This window comes from Thamnophis sirtalis, unplaced genomic scaffold (genome assembly GCF_051295495.1).
Source record: "Thamnophis sirtalis isolate CommonGarterSnake01/CBP01778 unplaced genomic scaffold, rThaSir2_p1.2 scaffold_6, whole genome shotgun sequence".
Lineage (NCBI taxonomy): Eukaryota > Metazoa > Chordata > Lepidosauria > Squamata > Natricidae > Thamnophis > Thamnophis sirtalis.
The window spans coordinates 1,878,018-1,905,693 of NW_028261386.1; the positions used below are offsets into that span (position 1 = coordinate 1,878,018).

General features: G+C 43.6%; 1 protein-coding gene across 1 annotated transcript in view; it reads left to right on the forward strand.

Annotated features, from left to right (window-relative positions):
- Positions 1 to 1,089: 1,089 nt before the first annotated feature.
- The window catches only part of TBX2 (T-box transcription factor 2), a gene marked incomplete at its 5' end in the record, with an annotated part of 33,704 nt that continues 7,117 nt past the window's right edge, over positions 1,090 to 27,676 (forward strand). Inside the window, 2 exon segments of the mRNA XM_087717097.1 lie at positions 1,090 to 1,259; positions 10,230 to 10,855. Coding sequence (XP_087573223.1) covers positions 1,090 to 1,259; positions 10,230 to 10,855 — 796 coding nt within the window.

The window sequence follows — 27,676 nt, forward strand, 5'->3', positions numbered from 1 at the left end:
GAAGGCAGGATGAGAAAATAAATTGATCTCTTTGTGGCAGCCCCTCAAGTACTGGAAGACTGCTATCATGTCTCCCCTAATCCTTCTTTTCTCTAAATTAGCCAAATCCAAATCCTGCAACCATTCTTCATATCTTTTAGTCTCCAGGCCTTTAATCATTTTAGTTCCTTTTCCAAACTCTCAACATCTTTTTGGTCACTTGGTGATCAAAACTGGATGCTGTATTCCAGGTGTGGCCTTCCTAAGGCTGTATAAAAGGGTACTAATACTTTGTGTGATTTTGATTCTGGGTGTCTGTTTATACAACCGAGGACTGTATTGGCTTTGTGTAATTGCATTAGCACACAGAGAGACCTAACCTAGAACTAGAATTTCCTGTCAGCAGAACGACTTGCCTCCAGAAATTGTGGGTGCTCCAAGGCTGGAGCTTTTGAAGAAGAGATTGGACAACCATTTGTCAGAAATGGTGTAAGGGTCTCCTGCTTGAGCAGGGGGTTGGAGTAGAAGACCTCCAAGGTCCCTTCCCAACAGCTTTGCTATCTGGGGAATTCTGGGAGTTGAAATCCACCCATCTTCGAATTGCTATCTGGGGAATTCTGGGAGTTGAAGTCCACCCATCTTCGAATTGCTATCTGGGGAATTCTGGGAGTTGAAGTCCACCCATCTTCGAATTGCTATCTGGGGAATTCTGGGAGGTGAAGTCCATCCATCTTCGAATTGCTATCTGGGGAATTCTGGGAGGTGAAGTCCATCCATCTTCGAATTGCTATCTGGGGAATTCTGGGAGGTGAAGTCCACCCATCTTCGAATTGCTATCTGGGGAATTCTGGGAGTTGAAGTCCACCCATCTTTGAATTGCTATCTGGGGAATTCTGGGAGTTGAAGTCCACCCATCTTCGAATTGCTGTCTGAGGGATTCTGGGAGTTGAAGTCCAAGTGATGGAGTGATGGAGTAACGGAGCACCACAGATTCTGGACAGAAGAGGGAGAAGGAAGTACGGAGGGGGGGAGAGACTTGGATCTTCTCAAATGCTGATGCTGAAGATTAAAACTTGTCCCTCTTCCCCCTTTTATTTCCCCCACCGAAAGGAAGCAGCTGACTCTGCCTTCCCTGAGGATGTACGAAGACCCCTGCAAGCAGGACAGAGACGGGGGCGAATCCGATGCGTCGTCTTGCGAACCTGCCCCAGCGCGAGAATCCCTCCATTCCCCGTTGGCGACAACTCCCAGTCCTTTGCGGGTGCACCGAAACAGCAGAGGTGAGGGTCTTTGGGGGTGGGTGGGTGCAGGATCCATACAGGGTGGAGGGGTGATTCCTTCTCCAAATGGGGTGAGTTCTAATCCTGAAGGTTCCACCACAAATGCGCGAACGACAAAAGCGTGTGTGACTAAACCGCGGTGACAAAACCACGCCGTCAAAATCGCGGAGACAAATGAGTGCTGAAGCGCGCCGACAACAGTGCGCCGACAGAAGCGCGCTGTAACATAACCCTAAAAATAACCCTAAACCTAACCCTAAACCTAACCCTAAACCTAAACCTTACCTTAACTTAAATCGCACTTCTGTCGGCGTGCTGTTGTTGGCGCGCTGTTGTTGGCGCGCTTTAGACATCGCGGTTTTAGTGCCGCGGTTTTGTTGGCGCGCTTTTGACGTTCGCGCTTATGTTGTGCCACGATCCTGAACCCCTGGATTACTCCATACAAGCCTTTCCCACCCTTTAAAAGGGTTTGAACTTCTTCCATGAATAAAAATAATAATCTACAGGCAGCCCTCGACTTATGACCACCATTGAAAACAACATTTTTTTTAAAAAAAATATTATCATTATTATATTTTTATTGTTTGTTGCATTTAAAATAATGCAGCGCAGCCAAGCTCTTATGGCCCTTCAATCACACTATACACACATAATCTCATCCATTAACTATCAGTCTACTTAATATATTATCTATCCTTCTATCCAATCACATTACTTACAGTTGCTTCCGTTCTTGTCACCTTGCCTTACAGCGATAAATAAAATCTGTTCCAAATTTCATAATATTCCGACTCCCCTTTATTTTTTAGTTCTAGGGTGAGCCTATCTGCTTCTCGCGCAGGCCAAGATTTTTCTAATTATGCCTAGCTCTGATGAGATACTTCCTTTTTCCCAATACTGCGCATAGGTTATTCGCAATAATAATAATACATGGATAACTAAAGGAAGCACATCCTTTTTATACCCATCTGGTATTATACCTAGGAGGAAAGTTTCTGCTTTGAACAGAGTTTAGCAATAGCAATAGCAGTTAGACTTATATACCGCTTCATAGGGCTTTCAGCATATCACCCCCACAGTCTGGGTCCTCATTTCACCCACCTCGGAAGGATGGAAGGCTGAGTCAACCTTGAGCCGGTGAGATTAGAACCGCTGAACTGCAGATAACAGTCAGCTGAAGTGGCCTGCAGTACTGCACCCTAACCACTGCGCCTCCTCGGCTCATAGAGTTTGATCTCCTACCATTTGTTCTACCGTTCTCCAATATTTTTTTGCCTCGTTGCATGTGGAGAAAGGTGCCTGGTGGGGTGTTGTTTTTTTTTGCACTTCCAACAAATTTGGGGCCAAATTTTTAAACATTTTAGAGAGCCGTGCTGGGGGGAGGGTGCCATCTGTAAAACATCTTATTCAGGCCATTGAGAACAACCTTTCTGTGGCTAAGCGAGTCATAAGTCACTTTTTTCAGTGCCGTTGTCACTTCGGTCGCTAAATGGACGGTTGTAAATCGAGGACTTCCTGCATTTTGCCAGAGCTGGAAATGCAGCTTCCGAAAGGGTGAGAAGCAGAGATGTTTCTAAGTTTAAATTATGTTTGTTCATGGAGGAGAAGGTGAATATTCTTTTTTTTAAAAATAATATTGTCTCTGTAGAATTCGCTCTCTGCCCTCTCAATCCAATTCCTTGCTACTAATATAATCTGTCTATCGCCCCCTGCTGGTTGTACCAAACTCATTTTATTCTCCTCTGGAATTTTTAAGTTACTTTCCCCCCCTAAAAACTTTCAGAAAGTACCCGGAATTCTTAAAATTAGTAAACAGAAGCTTTCCTGATTTTAAAATTAATTAATTAATTAAAATTAATAAACTAGAACAATTAATCAGTGGAACAACTTGCCTCCAGAAGTTGTGAATGCTCCAATATTGGAAGTTTTTAAGAAGAGATTGGACAAGAATTTGTCTGCAAGGGATTGGACTAGAAGACTTCTAAGATCCCTTCTAACTCTGTTATTCTATTCTATTCTATTCTATTCTATTCTATTCTAAGCTATGCTATGCTATTCTATGCTATGCTACGCTACGCTATTCTTACTCTTACTTCTATTCTATTCTACTCTTACTCTTACTCCTCTTACTCTTACTCTTACTCTTACTCTTACTCTTACTCTTACTCTTACTCTTACTCTTACTCTTACTCTTACTCTTACTCTTACTCTTACTCTTACTCTTACTCTTACTCCTATTCTATTCTATTCAATGCTATTCTATTCTATTCTATGCTATGCTATGCTACGCTACGCTATGCTATTCTTACTCTTACTTCTATTCTATTCTACTCTTACTCTTACTCTTACTCTTACTCTTACTCTTACTCTTACTCTTACTCTTACTCTTACTCTTACTCTTACTCTTACTCTTACTCTTACTCTTACTCTTACTTCTATTCTATTCTATTCTATTCTATTCAATGCTATTCTATTCTATTCTATTCTATGCTATGCTATGCTACGCTACGCTATGCTATTCTTACTCTTACTTCTATTCTATTCTACTCTTACTCTTACTCTTACTCTTACTCTTACTCTTACTCTTACTCTTACTCTTACTCTTACTCTTACTCTTACTCTTACTCTTACTCTTACTCTTACTCTTACTCTTACTCTTACTCTTACTCTTACTCTTACTTCTATTCTATTCTATTCTATTCAATGCTATTCTATTCTATTCTATTCTATGCTATGCTATGCTACGCTACGCTATGCTATTCTTACTCTTACTTCTATTCTACTCTTACTCTTACTCTTACTCTTACTCTTACTCTTACTCTTACTCTTACTCTTACTCTTACTCTTACTCTTACTCTTACTCTTACTCTTACTCTTACTCTTACTCTTACTCTTACTCTTACTTCTATTCTATTCTATTCTATTCTATTCTATTCTATTCTATTCTATTCTATTCTATGCTATGCTATTCTATGCTATTCTATGCCATGCCATGCCATGCCATGCCATGCCATGCCATGCCATTCTATTCTATTCGTCATTTTTAAGTTCACACCAAATAACAATAAATTGATCAAGCTTGCCATCTTTCCACACCTATAAGAGCCAGCAAAAAAAAAATCATCACTATATGGAGAGTCCTCCACTTATGACCCCAATGGAGCCCAAAATTTACGTTATTAAGTGAGGAATTGGTTGAGTGAGATTTTCCCCATTTTACAACTTTTCTGGACATGATCCCGGGGACACTGCAACCGTCATAAATGTGAGTCAGTTGTCAAGCCTATGAATGTAAGTCACGTGACCCTGGGGAATGCTGCAACGGTCGTTAAGTGTGGAAAAGGGGTTCGGGTTAGAATCTGACTTCCTTGACTTGGCTGGCCTGAAGGTCGCAGAAGTGGATCGCCTGACTCCCTGGACGCTGCCACCGTCATAAGTATGAAGCTGTTTCCAAGCCACCATTTTTTTCAGTGCAACGTTGTAACAGTCATTAAATGAACTGTCGTAAGCCGAGGACCACCTGTCGTTCGCACAGAAATAGATTTTGAAATGCTGTGGCTTCAAAGGCCAAATTGCTTTTTGAGTTCAGAGCATCGCACCCACGATTACAAGCGTAATCGTTCATTATAAGCCTCATATTGTAAGTAATAAGTAAAGGAGAGGCACCAGTGGTGGGATTCAGCCAGCTCGCACCGATTCGGGAGAACCGGTTGTTAACTTTCTAAGCAGTTGGGAGAACCGGTTGTTGGAAGAAATCTCCTTTTGGTTTTTTCCCACTTTACAGGGCTAATCCTGTAAGGAAGGCAGGAAGGAAGCATTCTGGTGTTGTTTCTAGCCTAATCTTTATTGCCCTGCTTACAGAAACTGCCTCTCCTGTTAACCCTGATTTCATTGTCACTGAGCCGCGGTGGCGCAGTGGTTAAATGCAGCACTGCAGGCTACTTCAGCTGGCTGCAGTTCTGCAGTTCAGCTGTTCAAATCTCACCGGCTCAGGGTTGACTCAGCCTTCCATCCTTCCGAGGTGGGTAAAATGAGGACCCAGATTGTTGGGGGCGATATGCTGACTCTGTAAACCGCTTAGAGAGGGCTGAAAGCTCCATGAAGCGGTATATAAGTCTAACTGCTATAGCTAAGGCAAAGCGCCCATTGATGTGAGTGGCATTGACTTGGCCACGCCCACACGCTCACATGACCACCGAGCCCCGTCTACCCAGATGGTCATTAGGGCAGAGAACCGGTTGTTAAATTATTTGAATCCCACCACTGAGAGGCACCCAAAAATGTGTGGTAGAGTTTGGAGGGTTTTTTTTATTTATCGATCATAGGAAGTTATATTTTAGTTAGCGAGAAGCTGTAAGTCTCAAAACTCCTCATTTATTTTGGCAGCCAGGTAATTAACGGACTATTTACTGCAAAAGATCTGATTGTTCTCCAGTAAGAAGGAAGCTATTTAAAAAAAGATCCTTTTTCTCCTGAGTCACCAGTCCTTGGCAGAGCTAATGCCAGGCAAAACAAATCGGATTGGGGTTTGGTCAATTTTATTAAAAAGGATCTTTTTTTTTTTAAACCCATCTTTAGTTACAACACACACTTCGTTGTAAACACAAGCTGATAACCCAGCGTTGCTTGGGTGTTTATTTATAAGGGGGGGGGAATGTCCGGACCAAATGCAATATCTAATGTTGGCTTTTCCCCCTTAGCAGAGGGAGCCCCCTTGTGGAGTACTGTGAAGCCGTTACCATGGCAACTCCACTGCGCTGTACAGCAGAAGTCATTTGTGGCAGTACAGTAGAAGCCATTTGAAGGCACAACAGGCTTTATCTTAACAGAACACCCCCCCGAGGGGTTTTAGGCGTGTCTTACCCTCCCCACAATATTTTTCTCCAGAGAGTAAGTCATTAGTGTATCAAGTTTGATTGAAATTGCTCGAGGCATTCCAGAGTTATGCTGGAAAACAAACACACAAACACACATGTACATATAGAGATTAATGCAATTTTGTACATTTATACATTTTACAGTTAGTCCTTGGGTTATGACCTCAATGGGGCTGAAAATGTCTGTTGTTAAACCGCGACTCTGTAAACCGCTTAGAGAGGGCTGTAAAAGCACTGTGAAGCGTCATATAAGTCTAAGGGCTATTGCTATTATCCTTCCTTCCTTCCTTCCTTCCTTCCTTCCTTCCTTCCTTCCTTCCTTCCTTCCTTCCTTCCTTCCTTCCTTCCTTCCTTCCTTGTGATTACTACTGCAGGCTAATTCTGCCCACTGCCAACAGTTCAATCCTAACCAGCTCAAGGTTGACTCAGCCTTCTGTCCTTCTGAGGTGGGTAGAATGAGGACCCAGATTGTTGGGGGAAAGAGGCTGACTCTGTAAACCGCTTAGAGAGGGCTGTAAAAGCACTGTGAAGCGGTATATAAGTCCAAGTGCTATTGCTATTGCTAACCAGCTCCAACCCTGTTTAACTTCCTCCTCCAAACCAGGTTAGTCTGATGCTGCTACTGGCTAAGTTCCAGCTTGCTTGATCCCAGAGAGTGCAGGTTAACCATTATAGGAGAATAATGATTACTCAGGGTTGAACTGTGGGGTCCTTGGTTCTCTCTGAGCTTGGTTGTTTTCTTACAGACGTTTCATTACCCAACTAGGTAACATCATCAGTGCTAAAAGGGGGAAGGAGGAGGAGGAGGAGAATTGTGGGGTTCTTGGTTCTCTCTCTCTGAGCTTGGTTGTTTTCTGGCAGATGTTTCATTACCAAACTAGGTTACATCACCAATGCTTGAAGGGTGTGGGATTTACTATTTCAAACAACAAACAATTGCCTAGTTGAGGAACCACTCCCACCGGCACGGACAGGATAAATCACTAGTATATAAAGAGAGAGGGAACCTCACTCCCTTTGAGCATTGATGATGTGACCTAGTAGGGTCAGGAAATAGCAGTACCAGTTAGACTTAAATACCGCTTCATAGGGCTTTCAGCCCTCTCTAAGCGGTTTACAGAGTCAGCATATTGCCCCCACAGTCTGGGTCCTCCTTTCACCCACCTCGGAAGGATGGAAGGCTGAGCATCAACTTTGAGCCGGTGAGATTTGAACCGCTGAACTGCAGATAACAGTCAGCTGAAGTGGCCTGCAGTACTGCACCCTAACCACTGCGCCTCCTCGGCTCCTGTCTCCAAGAAAACAACCAAGCTCAGAGAGTACCAAGGAGCTTCATCCTTTGCAGAATCCAAAACACGTAAAAAAAAAAACCCTCCCAAAGCCCCCTTCCCAAGGATGATGGGCCTTGTGGTGCCTCAGCTCTCGGAGAACGCTGTCTCTGGGGTCCAAGTAACACCCCTAACGAAAGAAGGCTTGAGTTTGCTCAAAGTTACATTTTATTAGAGATGTCATATTGGCACATCTGGGAGAACCCAAATCTGAAAGCCTCCAGGTTTTCCCCACCCAAATAAAAGTCCAGGCCCCTGGCCAGCACCCACAGGTCCATCCCGTGGCCCAATCAGGCACCATCCAAAACTGGAGATGCCTCCCAGTCACACCACTCCAGGTGTGTCCTTGACTCTCTGAGAAGGGAATGTTGTTATGACTCTATATATCTCCCATACGCCATATAATCCCCCTTCCCATTTTCCCACAGTAGAAAACGTGGCAGGCCTGAAAGGCCCAAATGCACAAAATGGCTTCCAGGCCTGACACGCTGGTTCCTCCCTCTCGCGGCTAAGCCGGTGGGGCCAAACCAGAGGCGGGTTCCTACCGGTTCGGACTGGTTCAGCCGAGTAGGTAGTAATTGGACCAGGGGTGGGTTTCAACCGGTTCGTGGCGGTCCCTGCGAACCGGTTGGTCGGTGAACCCGGAAGTAAGTAACTTCCAGGAACGGCGAAGGGCCCGCCACCGCCCGCCCTCCTTACCCGGTTTTGATGAATTCTGCGCTTCCACGCATGCGCAGGACACATACAGTGCCTGTGCGATCCTCCAGGAGCAGCTGGAGCATCGCACAGATGCTAGTACTCATGCGTGCGCCACGCGCGTGCACGAGGACGCCGCCGGCCCCGTTCTAACCGAACCGGTTGGAACGGGGTGAGAAACCCACCCCTGAATTCGGCCGCCCACGCATCCAAACCACTTCTATTGTTGGTGGTGCCATCTTTATTTTTGGATCTGCGCATGCGCAGAACAATCTCCATTGCAGAAATGTACCATATTTTTCAGAGTATAAGACGCACCGGAGTATAAGACGCACCAAGGTTTTGAAGAGGCAATTTTTTAAAAAAAGTTCTTGCACTCTGCAGACCTCGTGAAAATGAGCCTTTTTTTTAAAAAAAAGGCATGAATAGCCTTTAGGAGGCTTGTAGAGTGATCCTGGGGGGGTCTCCCCCCCCAAAAAACGAGCAAAAAAGGCCCATTTTCCACAAAAACGGGCCCATTTTTTGTCACAAAAAGGGCATGCATAGTCTTCAGGAGACTTATAGAGTGCTCCTGGGGGCTGGGGGGGGGGCAAAAGTGAGAAAAAATGGTCCATTTTCACTCATTTCTGCCCTCCCCAGCTCCCAGGAGCACTCTGGGAGCCTCCTAAAGGCTCTGCACCGCCATTTTTGTGAAGGGGGGGTTCGGGAGGCAAAAAATGCTGTATTCAGTGTAAAAGACGCACCCAGATTTTCAGCCTCTTTTTTGAGGGAAAAAGGTGCGTCTTATACATATAGCCTATGCTTAAGATCAGGAATGATTTAAACTGTTCAAAGTTAATGTAGCAGGAAGAAGCTAAGATCAATGTAGAGATGATATTAACCTTTTTTTAAATTTCTTTTTTCTCAACATATTTTAGACTGTGTTTGTTAAAAATCTATACCGTGTACGGGCTCTGGGAAGTCGGAGGGGGGGAGGGTGCTGGGGTGTTGGGGGGGAGGGTGGGGGGTGGGAGGGATATATACTATATGTTAGATTTCAATGTAATGCAACTTCACATGTATACTGTTTCTCTTTAATTTCTGTGTAAAAATAGGACAAGTTGAATACATTGACATATAGTGGAAATACACCAAGGGGAGGAGGAGTGGGATAGAAGAAAGAGGGGGAGAGAGGGCGGGAGAGAGGATGGGAGGGAGGGTGAGAAGGAAGGGAGGGAGTGGATTGGGAGAGAGGAGTGGTAGAGGGGGAGGGGAAGTAGGGTCGAGGGGAATGATGGAGGGAAGATAGAAAGTTGGAGGGGGGTGGAAGAAAGAGGTGTACGGAGAGTGGAAGAGGTATATTGGGTTTCTATTTTTGGGGGTATTGTTGACAAGAGGAATTGCTGTGATTATTGTTTAATGTTGTATGGCCCCGGCTATGCACAGTATATATGTGAGTGTATGAAAATGAAAAAATGGAAAATAAAAACCTTTTCAATGGGAAAAAAATATGGTAATTGCCCCCCCCTTGTAATGTACTGCTCATGCGTGGCACGACAAAACCGCGCTCCACTAAAGCGCGCCTGATTAAACCGCGTCGCTGACATCATCAGCAGGGCGACAACAGCGACCGCGGAGAAAAAAGGGCGCTTTAAAAAGCGCTTTGAAAGCAAACCGATTCAAGTTAAGGTAAGGGTTAGGGTTAGGGTTAGGTTTAGGGTTAGGTTTAGGGTTAGGTTTAGGGTTAGGGTTAGGTTTAGCGTTAGGTTAAGGGTTAGGGTTAGGTTTAGCGTTAGGTTAAGGGTTAGGTTTAGGGTTAGGTTTAGGATTAGGTTTAGGGGGGTTAGGTTTAGGTTTAGGGGTTAATTTTAGCTTTAGCGTTTACAGCGTGCTTTTTTGGTCGCGCTGTGATGACGTCAGCTACGCGGTTTCGTCGAACGCGCTTTAGTCGAACGCGGTTTTGTGGCGGAACTCTGCTCATGCGCAGACCTTTTTAGGGGTAAATGTGGCATGCGCGTGCCCCGAACCGGCAGTAATGCCGATAGCAACCTACCTCTGGGCTAAACGTGACTTCTTCTTTCTCCTTGCAGAAGATAAAGGGAGTGACCAAGAGCTGGAGAAGGGCTCGGGAGTGAAGAGAACCAGTCCTGAGCTGGGTCCGGCTACTCCGCCCCACAACCGCAGTCCCGGCTTGCAGGCGGACGAGCGGAGTAAAGAACGGGCCAAAGCCAGCGAGGCCTCCAAGGACGGCGGTGGCGAGGCAGCCCTCTTCACCCCTCTGGCCCTGGAGAAGGAGAAGCTGGAGGGCAGAAGGAAGGAGCCCCTCCTGCAGCCGCCCCAGGAAGGATCCAAAAAGGAATTGCCCGGAGATTGCGCCCCGGTGGGGTGCAGTAGCAAGGAAGCCTTCGCCCCTCTGATGGTGCAGACCGACAGCCCGCCGCACTTGAATCCAAGTCACTTACAGAGTTTGGCGCTCTCGGGCCTCCACGGCCAGCAGTTCTTCAACCCTCTGGGCGCCGGCCAGCCTTTCTTTCTCCACCCCACACAGTTTGCCATGGCGCCCGGAGCCTTTTCCGCGATGGGCATGGGACACTTGCTGGCTTCGGTAGCAGGCGGCGGGAGCTTGGAAAATGGGGGACTCTCGGCTCCACAAGGCACGGCGGGGACCACAGCCCCATTCCCCTTCCATCTGTCCCAGCACATGTTGGCTTCTCAGGTAAGGGGGCAAGGAGGGGAGGGGGCAAAGGGCTGATCTCCCTTAGTGAGGGGGACCTTGGAGTCCCAGTGGACAATAACTTAAACATGAGCCAGCTGCCAAAAAAGCCAACACAGTGCTAGGCTGCATCAACAGAGGGATAGAATCAAGATCACGTAAAGGGTTAATACCACTTCATAATGTGTTGGCAGGGCCACATTTGGAATATTTGCATTCAGTTTTGGTTGCCACGATGTAGAAAAGATGTGGAGAGTCTAGAAAGAGTGCAGAGAAGAGCAACTAAGAGGATGAGGGGACTGGAGACTAAAACCTATGAAGAATGGTTGCAGGAACTGGGTATGTCTAGTTTAATGAAAAGAAGGACCAGGGGAGACAGGATAGCAGTCTTCCAATATCTCAGGGGCTGCCACAAAGAAGAGGGAGTCAAGCTGTTCTCCAAAGCACCTGAAGGCAGGACAAGAAGCAATGGGTGGAAACTAATCAAGGAGAGAAGCAACCTAGAAGTAAGGATAAATTTCCTAATAGTTAGAACAACAATTAAACTTGCCTCCAGAAGTTGTGAATGCTCCATCACTGGATGTTTTTAAGAAGAGATTGGACAATCATTTATACAATACAATACAATACAATACAATACAATACAATACAATACAATACAATACAATACAATACAATACAATACAATACAATACAATACAATACAATACAATACAATACAATAGCAGAGTTGGAAGGGACCTTGGAGGTCTTCTAGTCCAACTCCCTGCCTAGGTAGGAAACCCTATACAGTTTCAGACAAATGGCTATCCAGTCTTTTCTTAAAAATCTCCAGTGACAGGTCACCCACAAGTTCTAGTGGCAAGCAGTTCCACTGGTTAATTACCCTCACTGTTAGGATATTTCTCCTTAATTCCAGATTGCTTCTCTCCTGGATTAGTTTCCACCCATTGCTTCTTGTCCTGCCCTCAGGTGGTTCCACCACAAAAGCGCGTAGGACAAAATCGCGCTCGACAAAAGCGCGCTGTGACGTCATCACAGCGCGACGAAAAAGATCGAAAAAATGTAAAAATAAAGCTAAAACCTTCCCCTAACCCCCCCAAACCTAACCCTAAACCTAACCCTAACCCTAACTCTTAACCTAACCCTAAACCTAACCCTAAACCTAACCGTTAAAGTAACGAAAAACGTAACGCTAACCCTTATCCTAACCCTAACGCTAACGCTAACGCTGTAAAGCTAAACCGAACCCTTACCCTTACCCTAACCCTAACCCTAACCCTAACCCTTACCTTTATGTGAATCGGCTTGCTTTAATTTAATTTTTATTAATTTTTATTTGAATTTTTCGATGTTTTTCGTCGCGCAGTGATGACGTCAAAGGCGCGATTTTGTCGATCGCGCTTTTGTCGTCCGCGCTTTTGACGGGTCACGCCTCAGGTGCCTTGGAGAATAGCTTGACTCCCTCTTCTTTGTGGCAACCCCTGAGATATTGGAACACTGCTGTCATGTCTCCCCTAGTCCTCCTTTCTATTAAACTAGACATCTCCCATTTGTCTGGAATGATATAGGGTTTCCTCCCTGAGCAGGGGGATGGACTAGAAGACCTCCAAGACCCTTTCCAACTCTGTTATTCTATTCTATTCTATTCCCCTCTTCTGCTCAGGATGGAGCCAGTCAAGGGCCAGATTTACAGTGCTTCTTATAATGTGTCACCTTTAATTTAGGTGGACTTCAATTCCCAGTGTATAGGAACATAGAACCTAGATTCATAGGGCTGGAAGGGACCTCGGAGATCTTCTACTTCAACCCCCTGCTCAGATAGGAAACACTATACCATTTCACACAAATGATTGTCCAATCTTTTCTTAAAAACGTCTAGAGTTGGAGTATTTAGAACTTTTGGAGGCAAGTTGCTCCACTGATTCATTGTTCTAACTGTCAGGAAATTCCTCCTCAGTTCTCAGTTGCTTCTCTCCTTGATTAGTTTCCACCCATTGCTTCTTGTTCTGCCCTCAGGTGCTTTGGAAGCTTGACTTCCTCTTCTTTGTGGCAACCCCTGAGATATTGGAACACTGCTTTCAGGTCTCCCCTAATCATACAATATGAAATGTGATCTATTTCATATTGTATGCTCAAGTGATGCTCAAATTTCTCACTTTTAAACCTCTGGACTTCGACTCCCAGAATCCCAAGGCAAAGATCTCATAACGTTGTCCAAAATCTCATGCCCTTGGATTCATATCAAGGGTGAAATCCAGCAGGTTCTGACAGTTTCTAGAGAACCAGCGAAAATTTTGAGTAGTTCGGAGAACCGGCAAATACCACCTCTAGCTGGCCCCAGATTGAGGTGGGTATCGAGATTTTGCAGCATCCTTCCCCTGGAGTGGGGAAAGAATGGGAATTTTGCAGCATCCTTCCCCTGGAGTGGGGTGGGAATGGAGATTTTGCAGCATCCTTCCCCTGGAGTGGGGTGGAAATGGAGATTTTGCAGTATCCTTCCCCTGGAGTGGAGAAAGAATGGGGATTTTGCAGTATCCTTCCCCTGGAGTGGGGTGGGAATGGAGATTTTGCAGCATCCTTCCCCTAGAGTGGGGTGGGAATGGAGATTTTGCAGTATCCTTCCCCTGGAGTGGAGAGAGAATGGGGATTTTGCAGTATCCTTCCCCTGGAGTGGGGTGGGAATGGAGATTTTGCAGCATCCTTCCCCTGGAGTGGGGAGGGAATGGAGATTTTGCAGTATCCTTTCCCTGGAGTGGAGAGAGAATGGGGATTTTGCAGTATCCTTCCCCTGGAGTGGGGTGGGAATGGAGATTTTGCAGCATCCTTCCCCTGGAGTGGGGTGGGAATGGAGATTTTGCAGCATCCTTCCCCTGGAGTGGGGTGAGAATGGAGATTTTGCAGTATCCTTCCCCTGGAGTGGAGTGGGAATGGAGATTTTGCAGCATGCTTCCCCTGGAGTGGGGAGGGAATGGAGATTTTGCAGCATCCTTCCCCTGGAGTGGGGTGGGAATGGAGATTTTGCAGCATCCTTCCCCTGGAGTGGGGAGAGAACGGAGATTTTGCAGGATCTTTTCCCTGGAGTGGTGTGGGAATGGAGATTTGGCAGCATCCTTCCCCAGGAGTGGGGAGAGAACGGAGATTTTGCAGCATCCTTCCCCAGGAGTGGGGAGAGAACGGAGATTTTGCAGTATCCTTCCCCTGGAGTGGGGTGGGAATGGAGATTTGGCAGCATGCTTCCCCTGGAGTGGGGTGGGAATGGAGATTTGGCAGTATCCTTTCTCTGGAGTGGAGAGAGAATTGGGATTTTGCAGTATCCTTCCCCTGGAGTGGGGAGAGAATGGAGATTTTGCAGCATCCTTCCCCTGGAGTGGGATGGGAATGGAGATTTTGCAGCATCCTTCCCCTGGAGTGGGGTGGGAATGGAGATTTTGCAGTATCCTTCCCCTGGAGTGGAGTGGGAATGGAGATTTTGCAGCATCCTTCCCCTGGAGTGGGGAGGGAATGGAGATTTTGCAGCATCCTTCCCCTGGAGTGGGGAGGGAATGGAGATTTTGCAGTATCCTTCCCCTGGAGTGGGGTGGGAATGGAGATTTTGCAGCATCCTTCCCCTGGAGTGGGGTGGGAATGGAGATTTGGCAGTATCCTTCCCCTGGAGTGGGGAGGGAATGGTGATTTTGCAGCATCCTTCCCCTGCCACGCCTACCAAGCCACGTCCACAGAACCAGTCGTAAAAAGTTTTGAATTTCACCACTGATTCATATCGTCTATCAGTCAGCTCTGCTGGCCTCCAGTTATGACTTCCAGGAGACCCCCAAATGTCTCTCTGAACATTGCAGTGAAACATTGGGAGTTATAGAAAGCATCTCTTGGAAAGAAGCTGGTGGCTCCAATTCTCAGGGCTGATTTTTCTCTCCGAAGAATATCTTTCCCAGATTCTTCTCTTATGTTTCCCAGTTGGGTTGACTTGACTTGACAACATCAACTGTTGACTGAGGACGTTGCTAAGAAGAACAAGTGTAGGGCATTACCTGGGATGGATTTGTGGTTTTTGGTTGTTGTTGTTGTTTTTGCTGATTTCTTTTGCACGATTACAAGCTTTGCCATTTTTTTGCAATTGTAAATTTTTATAGCAAGAAGGACTTACTTTTAAAAACCTATATAGCGATTCGACCTCAAACAGATCTGTTCAAATCTAGCCCCTACGTTATTAGAGAGCCGAGGTGGTGCAGTGCTTAAGACTGCAGTACTGCAGGCTACTTCACCTGACTGCTAGTTGCAGTTCGGCAGTTCAAATCTCACCAACTCAAGGTTGACTCAGCCTCCCATCCTTCCGAGGTGGGTAGAATGAGGAGCCAGATTGTTGGGGATAAGAGGCTCTTTGTAAACCGCTAGAGCGGGCTGTCACTATGAAACGGTATATAAGTCTAAATATTATTGCAGGCAAACTTTGCCCATTGTCAGGCGTTCAATCCTGACTGATTCAAGGTTGGCTCAGCTTTTCATCCTTCTGAGGTGGGTCAAATGAGGACCCAGATTGTTGAGGGCAACAGGCTGACTCTGTAAACCGCGTAGAGAAAGCTGTAAAAGCACTGTGAAGCGGTATATAAGTCTAAGTGCTATTGCTATTATTATTCAAACCTTCCTTCTGCAGTTCGCTTATGGTACACTCTTCTGTGTCCAGAAAATGGGGCTAATTCAGGGGTTGAAATTCAGCAGGTTCTCTGGAGAATTGGTAGCAGAAATTTTGAGTCGTTCGAAGAACCAGCAAATGCCACCTCTGGCTGGCTCCAGAGTGAGGTGGGAATGGAGATTTTGCAGAATCCTTCCCCTGCCACCTCCACCAAGCCATGCCCACAGAACCGGTAGTAAAAAAAAAAAATTGAATTTCATCACTGGGCTAATTGAGTAAATTTTGGCTAAATTAAGCGTGGCTAAGCACGATGTGTCAAGGCAGATAAGGGGTTGCAGAGTAAGCGATGAAGACTTGTTCTTGATTGCCAAAATATGTTGGGATGTAGAATAAGGGTAGTCCTGGGATTTACGATCACAACTGAAATCTCAATTGCCATTTTAAACAAGGCGTTTGTCGTTTACATATTTATATTATTTCCTCCCCATTTTTATTTGTTTTATTTACATTACTTTCCATTTCCATAAAATCGTGTCTGAACTGGGTACAATTATTTGAACAATCATAATCCACATATGTGTTGCTCTAGTCATCACAATAATAATAATATAACTATATAATAGTCTAATAACAATAATACATAACATCATCATCTTCAAGTTCTCTCCGCAATAACATTTCCTCTTTTTATATCTCATCCTTTCTAACTTCTGTTTCTATTGTCTAACCATCGATAAAATACATCCCATGTCAAAAAAAAATCAGTTTCTTCTTTATCCTTAATAGTAAGCATTAGTGTGTCCATTTCTGCACATGGATCTATATTCTATATCTCTATCTCTATCTCTATCTCTATCTCTATCTCTATCTCTATCTCTATCTCTATCTCTATCTCTATCTCTATCTCTATCTCTATCTCTATCTCTATCTCTATCTCTATCTCTATCTCTATCTCTATCTCTCTATCTCTATCTCTATCTCTATCTCTATCTCTATCTCTATCTCTATCTCTATCTCTATCTCTATCTCTATCTCTATCTCTATCTCTATATCTATATCTATATCTATATCTATATCTATATCATCTATATCTATATCTATCTATGAGCCGAGGTGGCGCAGTGGTTAAATGCAGCACTGCAGGCTACTTCAGCTGACTGCAGTTCTGCAGTTCGGCTGTTCAAATCTCACCGGCTCAGGGTTGACTCAGCCTTCCATCCTTCCGAGGTGGGTAAAATGAGGACCCGGATTGTTGTTGGGGGCAATATGCTGACTCTGTAAACCGCTTAGAGAGGGCTGAAAGCCCTATGAAGCGGTATATAAGTCTAACTGCTATTGCTATTGCTATCTATATCTATATCTATATCTATATCTATATCTATATCTATATCTATATCTATATCTATATCTATATCTATATCTATATCTATATCTATATCTATATCTATCTATATCTATATCTATATCTATATCTATATCTATATCTATATCTATATCTATATCTATATCTATATCTATCTCTATCTCTATCTCTATCTCTATCTCTATCTCTATCTCTATCTCTATCTCTATCTCTATCTCTATCTCTATATCTCTATATCTCTATATCTCTATATCTCTCTATCTCTATCTCTATCTCTATCTATCTATCTATCTATCTATCTATCTATCTATCTATCTATCTATCTATCAATCATCTATATAAGAGGAGAGACATTGCGATCTCCGAAACTTAAAATAGATTACCCACTTAGCTTTCGTGAGCCTCTGCTAACATCCTCCGAGTTTAAAAACTACCATTGAAGAGATATCTGCCTTTATACATCATTGATCAATTTGGCCAAAGTGCCCCTGATAGGCCCATGGTGAGTCTATAGAAAATTTATCTTTGTCTTTATTTATTTATTAAATTTATTGCCCGCCCATCTGACCACAGGGTAACTCTTGTTTGTTAAGTGAGTCAGGGCCAATTTTGCAATTGTTAAGCAACAAACTCATATTTATGACGGTTGCAGTGTCCAGGGGTCACGTCATCCCCTTTTGCACCCTTCTGATAAGCAAACTCAACGGGGAAACCAGATTCACTTAACGACCGTGTTGCTAACTTAATAATTGTAGTGATTCACTTAACGGTCGCAGGAAAATGGGGCAAAACTCATTTTTGGTCGTAAAGTGAGGATTACACATACTTACCATGTTTCATGACTTACCACCAAAACCGAGCCCAAAGTTTTTGTTGCTAAGTGAGACAGGGTCTTATTTTCATTGACGCCCGAAATAAGCGCTTGGCCTTATTTTTGGGGAGGTCTTATTATTTTTGTGGTGCAGGAGGTGGCGAGCGTGGTCACCTTATGGATGCTTCTGTGTTGCAATATTTTCATGGAGGGTTATTTTTGGGGGTGGGCTTATTTTAGCGCATGTGCTCAAAACTCCGATTGGGCTTATTATCCTGGGAAGGTCTTATTTTTTGGGGAAAAAGAATAGGTGTAATAATTAGGCTGGAACACTGCAATGTGCTCTACATGGGGCTGCCCTTGAAGAGTATTCGGCGACTTCAGCTAGTCCAGAATGCGGCCGCGCGAGCGATTGTGGGTGCACCTCGCTTCACCCACATAACACCTATCCTCCGCGAGCTGCACTGGCTACCTGTAGATCTCCGGATACGCTTCAAGGTGCTACTTGTCACCCATAAAGCCCTTCATGGTAGTGGATCTGGGTACTTGAGAGACCGCCTACTGCCAATCACCTCCACGCGACCAATTAGATCCCATAGATTAGGCCTCCTCCGAGTTCCATCTGCCAGTCAATGCTGACTGGCAACTACGTGGAGGAGAGCCTTCTCGGTGGCAGCTCCGACCCTATGGAACGATCTCCCCGTGGAGCTTCGTACCCTCACCACCCTCCAGACTTTCCGCACAGCCCTTAAAATCTGGCTATCCCGTCAGGCCTGGGGCTAAAGACTGTAACCCACCCGAATGGTATGAATGTTGTGCTTTTAATTATGTACTGTTTTACGTGTTAAATGTTTGTTTCCCCCCACCCTTCGAGTTGTAAGCCGCCCTGAGTCCCCCCAGGGAAAAGGGCGGCATATAAATAAACTCTCAATCAATCAATCAATCAATTGCATTATAATTTAGGTATTGGCTAAAAAAGTGAAAAATACCGACTTGATATAATAGAATGCTTTTGTTGGTAAAAAGACACAACAGTTCCAGTCAACGTTAAAACCTTGCTTTAATGGGAAGGGTGAGCTTGCTTATATTTAGGCAATGCCAAAAATCTGGATTTCATTTTTTGGAGAGGATCACTCTTACACATGATGCGTCTGTTTCAGTTGAGCTGAAGCCCCCAAAAGATATTGCATCTTAAGCCCCAATAAATGGCAAAATAGTTGCAACCACAGTTTTGACATCACCGTTGGGAATTTTGTCCAATAAATAGATGTTCGAGTCTAAAAATGGTCATTGCAAAATGGGCACGGCGGAACATAAATAATGTGGGTTTTTCTTTCTTTCAAAAAATGAAAGTTCTTTGTGCAACATTCTTGTGCGCCTCCTACCGCCAAGGAGCAATTGAAGAAAAATGTGTAAGCTTAATAATACGTGTTTGACTCTTATTACAGGGGTGAAATCCAGCAGGTTCTGACAGGTTCTGGAGAACTGGTAGCGAAAATTTTGAGTAGTTCAGAGAACCAGTAGCGGAAATTTTGAGTAGTTTGGAGAACTGGTAGTGGAAAATTTGAGTAGTTTGGAGAATCGGTAGTGGAAATTTTGAGTAGTTTGGAGAACCGGTAGTGGAAATTTTTAGTAGTTCAGAGAACCGGTAGCGGAAATTTTGAGTAGTTTGGAGAACCGGTAGTGGAAATTTTGAGTAGTTTGGACAACCGGTAGCGTAAATTTTGAGTAGTTTGGAGAATCGGTAATGGAAATTTTGAGTAGTTTGGAGAATCGGTAATGGAAATTTTGAGTAGTTTGGAGAATCGGTAATGGAAATTTTGAGTTGTTTGGAGAACCGGTAGTGGAAATTTTTAGTAGTTCGGAGAACTGGCAAATGCCATCTCTGGTTGGTCCCAGAATAGGATGGGAATGGAGTTTTTGCAGCATCCTTCCCCTGCCATGCCCACCAAGCCACGCCCACCAAGCCACACCACATCCACCAAGCCACGCCCACAAAACTGGTAGTAAAAAAATGAATTTCACCACTGCCTAATTATCATAATATGGTAATAATATGACCGCAGTGTTTTTTTCAGCCTTGGGAAGTTTAAGGTAGGACTTCAACTCCCAGCATTCCTCAGCCACATGATGTCTGTTGCACAGTGGTCACATGATCAAAAATTCACATGCTTGGCAGCTGACATGTTTTTATGACAGCTGCAGTGTCCCGGGGTCATGTGATCCCCTTTCGCAACCTTCTGACCAGTAAAGTCAATGGGAAAGCCAGACTCACTTAACAATGGTGTGACTAACTTAACTGCAGTGATTCACTTAACAACCGTGGCAAGAAAAGCAGTAAAATGGGGCAAAACTCACTTAGCAACATACATTTTGGGTTCGATTGTGGTCGTAAGATGAGGACTACCTATGTAAGAGTGTACTTACCTGAGTATCATCTGCTAGAATTTGTGCTACCTATGCACTTCCTTTTAAAGAAATGTGTGCAAAACAACCACATATAGCAATTTATCCCACTACATCTCTTTTCAAAGGAGTTGAAATAATTCTGAATAATTTATTTCAAAAGTGGTTCCTTGATTTTTTTCCCTTCAGCCAAGGAGGGGGAAAATAGCTTGATTAATCTAATGCACACATGAGTCAGTTCAAAACAAAGAAGTACCATTTTTTTCTGGAGATTAAAAGATAATCTTCATCTAATCAATAAGGCGGCCCTCTCTTGTTAAAAGATAATGCCTCTTAGATTCATTAAAACTCCTAGAATTGTGGCCTGAATTCACACTTTTATCAAGAGATCAATTGAATAGCGTGGACTTCAACTTAAAATAAAATGGTACTTATTGTAGCGCGAGAGAAAAATCTATTAAAATGCAAGCATAATAACAGTATATGTGGTACCTCTCTCAGTAGTAGCAACGGTGAGAGGGATCTTGGAATCCTAGTGGACAACCATTTAAATAGGAGCCAGCCGTGTGCAGCAGCTGCCAAAAAAGCCAACACAGTTCTAGGCTGCATCAACAGAGGGATAGAATCAAGATCACATGAAGGGTTAATACCACTTCATAAGGCCTTGGTAAGGCCACACTTGGAATATTTGCATCCAGTTTTGGTCATCACAATGTAGAAAAGATGTGGAGACTCTAGAAAGAGTGCAGAGAAGAGCAACAGAGATGATTAGGGGACTGGAGAATAAAACATATGAAGAACGGTTGCAGGAACTGGGTATGTCTAATAGAAAGAAGGACTAGGGGAGACATGATAGCAGGGTTCCAATATCTCAGGGGTTGCCACAAAGAAGAGGGAGTCAAACTATTCTCCAAGGCACCTGAGGGCAGAACAAGAAGCAATAGGTGGAAACTAATCAAGGAGAGAAGCAACTGAGAACTGAGGAGAAACTTCCTGACTGTGAGAACAATGAATCAGTGGAACAGAAGTTGCCTCCAGAAGTTGTGAATGCCCCAACACTGGAAGTTTTTAAGAAGATGCTGGATAGCCATTTGTCTGAAGTGGTATAGGGTTTCCTCCTTGAGCAGGGGGGGGGGGTTGGAGTAGAAGACCTCCAAGGTCCCTTCCAACTCTATTATTCTAAATTCTAACCAATCAGTCACCTTATTGCAGAAAATTGCACTTACTGATTATTGCACGAATTGCATGGACCCATTAGATTTTTTTTAATTTAAGCCTCATGTTCTGAGGCTTGATCTGCAGATGGTTATTGATTTTTGTTTTCATCAGTTACCGTAGTCTAAAAAAACAAAACAAAACCTAGACTGTGACTTGAAGAAAGTTTTAAGAATTTGAAGGACATTTTCCAAATCAATGCCCAGTTGTGCACTGTTCCTAAAATATATCAGAATTTGCTGTAGTCTGCAAACGTAACAGTGGGTTGATGATGTGTTATTAATTTTGGGTCAACTTTTAGTGACCAGAGAGCTAAATTTTTCTTGTTAAGTTAGTAACATGGGTTGTTAAGCGAATCTGGCTACCCCATTGTCGCAAAATGTGGTCACATGATCCCAGAACACTGCAACCGTCATAAATATGAGTCAGTTGCCAAGTGGTCAAAATTTGGATCAGGTCATGATGGGGATTGCTGCGATGGTTGTGTGAAAAACGGTCATAAGCCACTTTTTAAAGTGATGTTGTAACTTTGAATGGTCACTAAATGAATGATTGTAAGTCACTGCAGTGATTCACTGCATGAGCACAGCAAAAACCAAGTGTGACTCACTTAACAACCACCTTGCTTAGCAATGGAACTTCCAGTCTCAATTGCGGTCGAAAGTCAAGGACTACCTATAGGCACAGAGAGATCAATCGCCGACTCCTGACGCAGGATATCAAAGTACTTAAAAGCATGAGACTGTGAGTTCAAGTCCTGCCTTAGACGTGAAAGCCAGCTGGGAGATTTTGGGCCAGGAGATGGAGAGTTCTGGTCCACCTTAGGTATGGAAACCAGCTGGGTGACTTTGGGCCACTGTCTCTCTTTTGACCCAACTCACTTCACAAGGTTGTTGTTGTTGTTGTGGGAAAATAGAAGTAGATGTGTTGGATATGTTTGCTGCCTTGAGTTATTGATAAAAAGAATAAGGGTGGAATACGAAAGAAAGGAAAGAGAGAGAGGAGGGAGGGAAGAAAGCAAGAAGGAAAGCAAGAGAGAGGGAAAGCAAGAAAGAAAAAGAAAGAAAGAAAGAAAGGAGGGAGGGAAGAAAGCAAGAAGGAAAGCAAGAGAGAGAGAAAGAAAGAAAGAAAGGAGGGAGGGAAGGAAGGGAGAAAGCAAGAAGGAAAAAAGAATGAGAGAAAGAGAAAAAAGAAAGAAAGAAAGGAGAAAGGGGGGAAGGCAGCAAGAAGGAAAAAAGAAAGAGAAAGAGAAAAAAGAGAAAGAAAGAAAGGAGGGAGGGAGGGAAGAGAGAAAGCAAAAAGAAAAAAAGAAAGAGAGAAAGAAAAAAGAAAGAAAGGAGGGAGGAAAGGAAGGAAGAAAGCAAGAAGGAAAGCAAGAGAGAGAGAGAAAGAAAGAAAGAAAGAAAGAAAGAAAGAAAGAAAGAAAGAAAGAAAGAAAGGAGGGAGGGAAGGGAGAAAGCAAGAAGGAAAAAAGCAAGAGAGAGAGAGAGAGAAAGAAAGAAAGGAGGGAGGGAAGGGAGAAAGCAAGAAGGAAAGAAAGCAAGAGAGAGAAAGAAAGAAAGAAAGAAAGAAAGAAAGAAAGAAGAAAGAAAGAAAGAAAGAAAGAAAGAGAAAGTGGTAAACCAGGAATGGAGGACCACATTTTGAGTCCCAGAGGTGTGAATGGGGCTTTTTTGAAAGTCCCCTTTTTAGACAACAGAGCAAGGCAACATCCATACGCTGTTTTATCTAACAAGCCCACCCCAAACTTTGGAGGGGCAACAGCCCCTCCTTCCCCACCCAGGCAGTTTTGGGAGCTAAAAGCCGGATGCATTTTGACCTCTCCGTATTTGTTTTGTCCTCCCAACCAGCCCAAAAAAAGCTGCAGCCCACGTCAGCAAATTCTCAGGCATAGCTTTTTTTTTAAAAAAAACAACAACAACAGTTTCTAGTCCTTAAGGATGCAAAGGGTGCCTTAGAGCTTATGATAAGCAGATGTGGAATTGTTATACCGTCCTGTTTGTACATTTATGGTAAGTTTCAAGTGGACTAAAAAAAAAAAAAAAAAACCAGCTTCCCGAAGCTGACTTAAAGCTGGCATCGCACCCAGCCTGCGTGCTTCACTTTGGCAGCAAACTTTTGCAACTTTTGCAGTAGCCCAGTGGAAAAATAAAAATTAATCCCACGGGCACCGTAAACTGCTGGTGCGGAACGAAATTCAGAAATCTCTTCCATAAAGTTTGGGTGGAGAAAAGGAGGGGGGGGAGGGAATGTCTTTGATGCTTGTAGGGAAAACATTGGACAGCCATTTGCCCAGATTGGTACAGGGTCTCCTGCCTGAGCAGGGGGTTGGACTAGATGACCTCTGAGGTCCCTTCCCAACTCTGTTATTCTGTTAAAATAGCTTTTCAAGAAATTTCCTTTATCAGGTTTAAGAGGGGAGAAGGGGAGACAGGGAATGTCTTTAATGCTTTCAGGGAAAACACTGGACAGCCATTTATCCGGATTGGTATAGGGTCTCCTGCCTGAACAGGGGGTTGGACTAGAAGACCTCCGAGGTCCCTTCTCAACTCTGGTATTCTGTTAAAATAGCTTTTCAAGAAATTTCCTTTTTCAGGTTTAAGAGGGGAGAAGGGGAGACAGGGAGTGTCTTTAATGCTTTCAGGGAAAACATTGGAATGATTTAGGGCAATAATGGCGAACCTTTTTGGCAGAAGAACTGGAAACCCGAAGATCGGCTAGCTGGCTTATGCATGCCTGTTTTTGGGGTGTTTTTCAGGCTGTTTTCTGGGCCATTTTCAGGCTGTTTTTTCCAGCCAAAATATCCTCCCCAAAATGGCATGAAAAACCGCCCAAAAATGTCCTGGAAACAGCCCCCAAACAGCCTGAAAAATGCCCTAGTTTAGGGGCATTTTTCAAGCCGTTTTCAGGCTCAGCAACCAGAAGAGCAGTTGGCATCGGTGTGCGTGCCCACAAAGAAGGCTCTGCGTGCCACCTGTGGCACGCATGCCATAGATTTGCCATCACGGGTATAGGGTCTCCTGCATGAGCCGGGGGTTGGACTAGAAGACCTCCAAGGTCCCTTCCAACCCTGTTGTTCTATACTTTGTAAATAAAAATACCCAGCCACCTTCTCAAGGGTGGGAATGAGCACTGATTGAAATGCTGCTCCCTCTTGCGAGAGAAATTTTGGGGAGCAAACATAATTTCTCACTAATATTTTATTTTATTATTTTAATTTTTAAAGCCACGTTTCTCAGTAAGAGGCAGGAAGAGAAATTTTGGGGAGCAAACATAATTTCTCACTATTTTATTATTTTAATTTTTAAAGCCACCTTTCTCAGGAAGAGAAATTTTGGGGAGCAAACATAATTTCTCACTAATATTTTATTTTATTATTTTAATTTTTAGAGCCACCTTTTTCAGTAAGAGGCAGGAACAGAAATTTTGGGAGGCAAACATAATTTTATAGGATGTGGTGGGACTATGCTTTTCTATGTTTCTTTAATTTCTATAGCCATCCGTCATAGCAAGGAAAGGAAGGCTGCAGCCTTGCTAGAGGCCATTGACTTAACCAAAGGCAGGATATAAATAAATGAATAATGGCGTAAATGGAAAAATAAATAAAGAAATAAAGCTTTTCACTGCTTCTCACTAATTTTATTTTATTTTATTTTATTAATTTCTAAAGCCACCTTTCTCAGCAAGAGGCAGGAAGGGCATTGTTAGAAGCCATTAACCTGTGAAAGGTGGAATAAATAGAAGATAGATAAAGTATATAGATAGATATAATTAGATAGATTAGATAGATAGATAGATAGATAGATAGATAGATAGATAGATAGATAGATAGATGATAGATAGGTAGGTAGGTAGGTAGATATTGTAGAAAGAAAGGAAAAGCAAAGAAAGAAAAAGAAAAGAAAGAAAGAGAAAGAAAGAAAAAGAAAGGAAAGAAAGAAAGAAAGAAAGAAAGAAAGAAAGAAAGAAAGAAAGAAAGAAAGAAAAAGAAAAACTTGGCTGCTCCTCACCAACTAACTTACCTATTTATCTATAAACTATTTGGTCATAAGTTGAGGACTATCTGCATAAGAACATTAGGTTAATATAGAAATATCAAAGAGGTATTTCAGAAGAAAGTTATGCATGAAAGTCAAAATTTGAAGTCTGGGAATACGGGTTCTTGACCACAATTACAAAAACTTTTAATAACCTTTGATTGTTGGAAAAGGCGCTACCATATACTAACTCGACTGTTCTCTTACAACGAACGGAAGGAGATCTAAGCAGAAATAGACGGAAGGTGTAAAAATCAGATTCTTTTCAACATTTCCTCTCCTGCCTATACAGAGGGCCATGTTATCTAGATAATCTTTTGCGGAATAGTAAAAGAGCATCTGAAATGCGAAGGTGCAATGCTCCAATGTATTCTTTTAATTTCTCAGACTTCCCAGAACATAAGAAAAGTTTTTTTTTAAAAAAAGCACATGGAGTTTTATCTTTTCTGTTTAATTGTGTTGTAGTTTTTCCCCCTTTATTTCATTTGGCTGGAATGATTGCTGTCTCGTAGCTCTAGATAGTTATTCCAACGGTGGGTAATTAATTTTCCCCAGGGGTTGCAGGAAAAACTGGGGCTGTTGTGAGAACCAATAGGACCAACACACTACAAATAATTCTGCAAATAATTCTCAATTTACAACCGTTCATTTAGGGACTATTCACAGTTACGACAGCCCTGAAAACAGTGCTATTCTACACAGTTACAACCTTTGTAGCATTCTCGGCAATCATGGGATCAAACTTCAGCTGCTTGGCCAGCGATTCATACTTATGACCGTTGCTGGGTCCTGAGATCATGTGATCCTCTTTTGCGACCTTTTGACAAGCAAAGTCAACGGCGAAGCCGGATTCACTTAACAACCAGCTTACTAATGTATCAACGGCAGTGATTCACTTAACAACTGCGGCGAGAAAGGTCGTAAAAAGGGGCAAAGCTCATTTAACCAATGTCTCACTTAACAATGGAAATTTGGGGCTCGCTTGTGGTTGTAAGTCGAGGACTATCGGGACTGCGAAGGGGAGTAAGCTCGCAGGCGCACACACACATGTAAATTGGGGAAAAAACATAGCAGTTATCTTCAAAACGACAGCAATGCAGTTCTATTGCATGTATGGCATATATTTATTTATATTTGATTTCTAATTTCAATTGATCACAGGCTGGCTAGATAAAAGCATCCAAAACTACGGATGTCATTAGGGGATTCGTAAAATGCCCAGGTCTGAATTATTCTATTGTTTTAGGTTTTTGTCTTAAGTGCTTAAATATTGCATAGATAAGCTTTCCAAATTAAGATTGCATTTCTGTGCAGGCTTACCTGGGGAGAGGGGAAATGAATTACTGTATTTTTCGGAGTATAAGATGCACCGGAGTATAAGACGCGCCAAGATTTTGAAGAGGCAAACAAAAAGTTTTTGTACTCTGCAGACCTCCCAAAACGAAAACGGGCCCATTTCCCCCCCCCCAAAAAAGGGCATGAATAGCCTTTAGGAGGCTTGTTCAGTGCTTCTGGGGGGCAGCAGAACAAGTTCCATATATATAAAACGTAAAGGTTCCCCTCGCACATATGTGCTAGTTGTTCCCGACTCAAGGGGGCGGTGCTCATCTCCGTTTCAAAGCCGAAGAGCCAGCGCTGTCCAAAGACGTCTTCATGGTCATGTGGCCGGCATGACTCAATGCCGAAGCCACATGGATCGCTTTTACCTTCCCACCAAAGGTGGTCCCTATTTTTCTACTTGCATTTTTTACGGGCTTTCGAACTGCTAGGTTGGCAGAAGCTGGGACAAGTAATGGGAGCTCACTCCGTTACGTGGCTCTAGGGATTCAAACCGCCAAACTGCCATTCTTCTGATCGACAGCTCAGTGTCTTAGCCACTGAGCCTCCGCATCCCGTGTTTTGCCAAGTCCCTTGTATTTTCCTAGCAGGCCTAATTTCGGAACAGAGGCTCAAAATATTAAATTGTGAAATGAAATCCGGGTTGCCCTGACAAATTATTTTGGCAGGTAGGATGGAAAACAGCCAAGCGAGATGGTTTCATTTTGTAGCAGGAAGAACAATCCAATTTAATTACCGTGTTCTAGTCCACATGACGAAGAGAAGAGGGAAGATGAGTCACTCTTCCAGTTAAGCACATGCTCGAAAAGGATTGAGGCAATCCATAAATTATTTTATTGACGGTCCTTGATCCTGTGACAGTAACTGAGCCCCAACATTTCTGTTGCTAAGCGAGACAATTGATAGGTGAGTTTCGCCCTATTTGATGACCTTTCTTGCCACAGTTGTTAAGCGAATCACTGCAGTTGTTATGTTAGTAACCTGGTTGTTAAGTGAATCCTTCGCAAAAAGGGGATCGCGT